The sequence below is a fragment of the Mastomys coucha genome, unplaced genomic scaffold (genome assembly GCF_008632895.1).
Source record: "Mastomys coucha isolate ucsf_1 unplaced genomic scaffold, UCSF_Mcou_1 pScaffold22, whole genome shotgun sequence".
Classification (NCBI taxonomy): Eukaryota; Metazoa; Chordata; class Mammalia; order Rodentia; family Muridae; genus Mastomys; species Mastomys coucha.
The window spans coordinates 103,812,564-103,813,487 of record NW_022196905.1 but is presented as its reverse complement, the minus strand read 5'-3'; the positions used below and the strand labels follow the sequence as shown (position 1 = coordinate 103,813,487).

Genomic DNA, 924 nt, shown 5'->3' with positions numbered 1-924 from the left:
TTTTTTTTTTTTTTTGCCTAGAACAGAGCAGGCAGCACACAGACCCTCAGTCCCCTGGCCTTGCCTGCCAGCAGAGGCCTTCTCTTACCTGTACAGCTAAAAGCATCTGGTAGAAATAGAGCTTGCAGGTGGCTTCCTTCAGGCGTTTGTTCCCCACCACCCGGTCAAACAGCTCTCCTCCTTCCATCCTGAAACACAAACAGACCAGGACCTTCAACGCCGCCGCTGCCACCGCCGCTGCCGCCGGACAGACAGACGGACGGACGGATGGACGGACGCACAGCACCAATGAAATAAACTCATCTAGCCCAAAAAAGTAAGGGTGGGGGAGGGGGATGAGCAGATGAGCACCTGCCTCACATCAGAGGCCCTGGGGCCTGCACCTCCATGGCTCACGTTTTTTTCTCAGTCTTATCGTCACTTTTAAAATTAATGAGCTTGGCTGGGCAAGAGCACACCTTTAACACAACAGCACTCAAGCAGAGCTCAAAGCCCTCAGGCCAGCCAGAGATACCACAGGCCTTCTCAAAATAAATAAATATGCCAGGTGATGGTGAGGCAGGTCTTTCATTTCGGCACTTGGGAGGCAGAGGCAAGCTGACCTCTGCATTAAGATGGTCCAGCCTGGTCTACAGAGTGAGTTCCCACTCAGCCAGGCTACAAAGAGAAACCTTGTCTCCAAAAAACAAAAATAAATTCATAATTAATAAACAAATATATAAGTCATCTTCTTGAGGGCTAAGGAAATAGCTCAGCTAAAGAAACTCACAGGAGAGGCCATCAGCATACCAGAGCACCTGCTGGCCTCAGGCCCACGCTACTCACTCTCAAAGGACTTTGGCTCCTCACAGCTCTTTACACACACACACACACAGACACACACACACTCACATACACTCACAACACTCACACACATACACACAC

General features: G+C 50.1%; 1 protein-coding gene across 7 annotated transcripts in view; it reads right to left on the bottom strand.

Annotated features, from left to right (window-relative positions):
- The window catches only part of Chek2 (checkpoint kinase 2), a 34,303-nt gene that overhangs the window by 11,735 nt on the left and 21,644 nt on the right, over positions 1-924 (bottom strand). For all 7 annotated transcript variants that reach the window (XR_004109452.1, XM_031337376.1, XM_031337375.1 and 4 more), the window contains one exon: positions 89-188. Coding sequence is in view for 6 of the 7 variants with exons in the window: in XM_031337376.1 (XP_031193236.1) it covers positions 89-188 (100 nt within the window). In the remaining variant the exon portion in view is untranslated. The remainder of the gene's footprint in view (positions 1-88; positions 189-924) is intronic.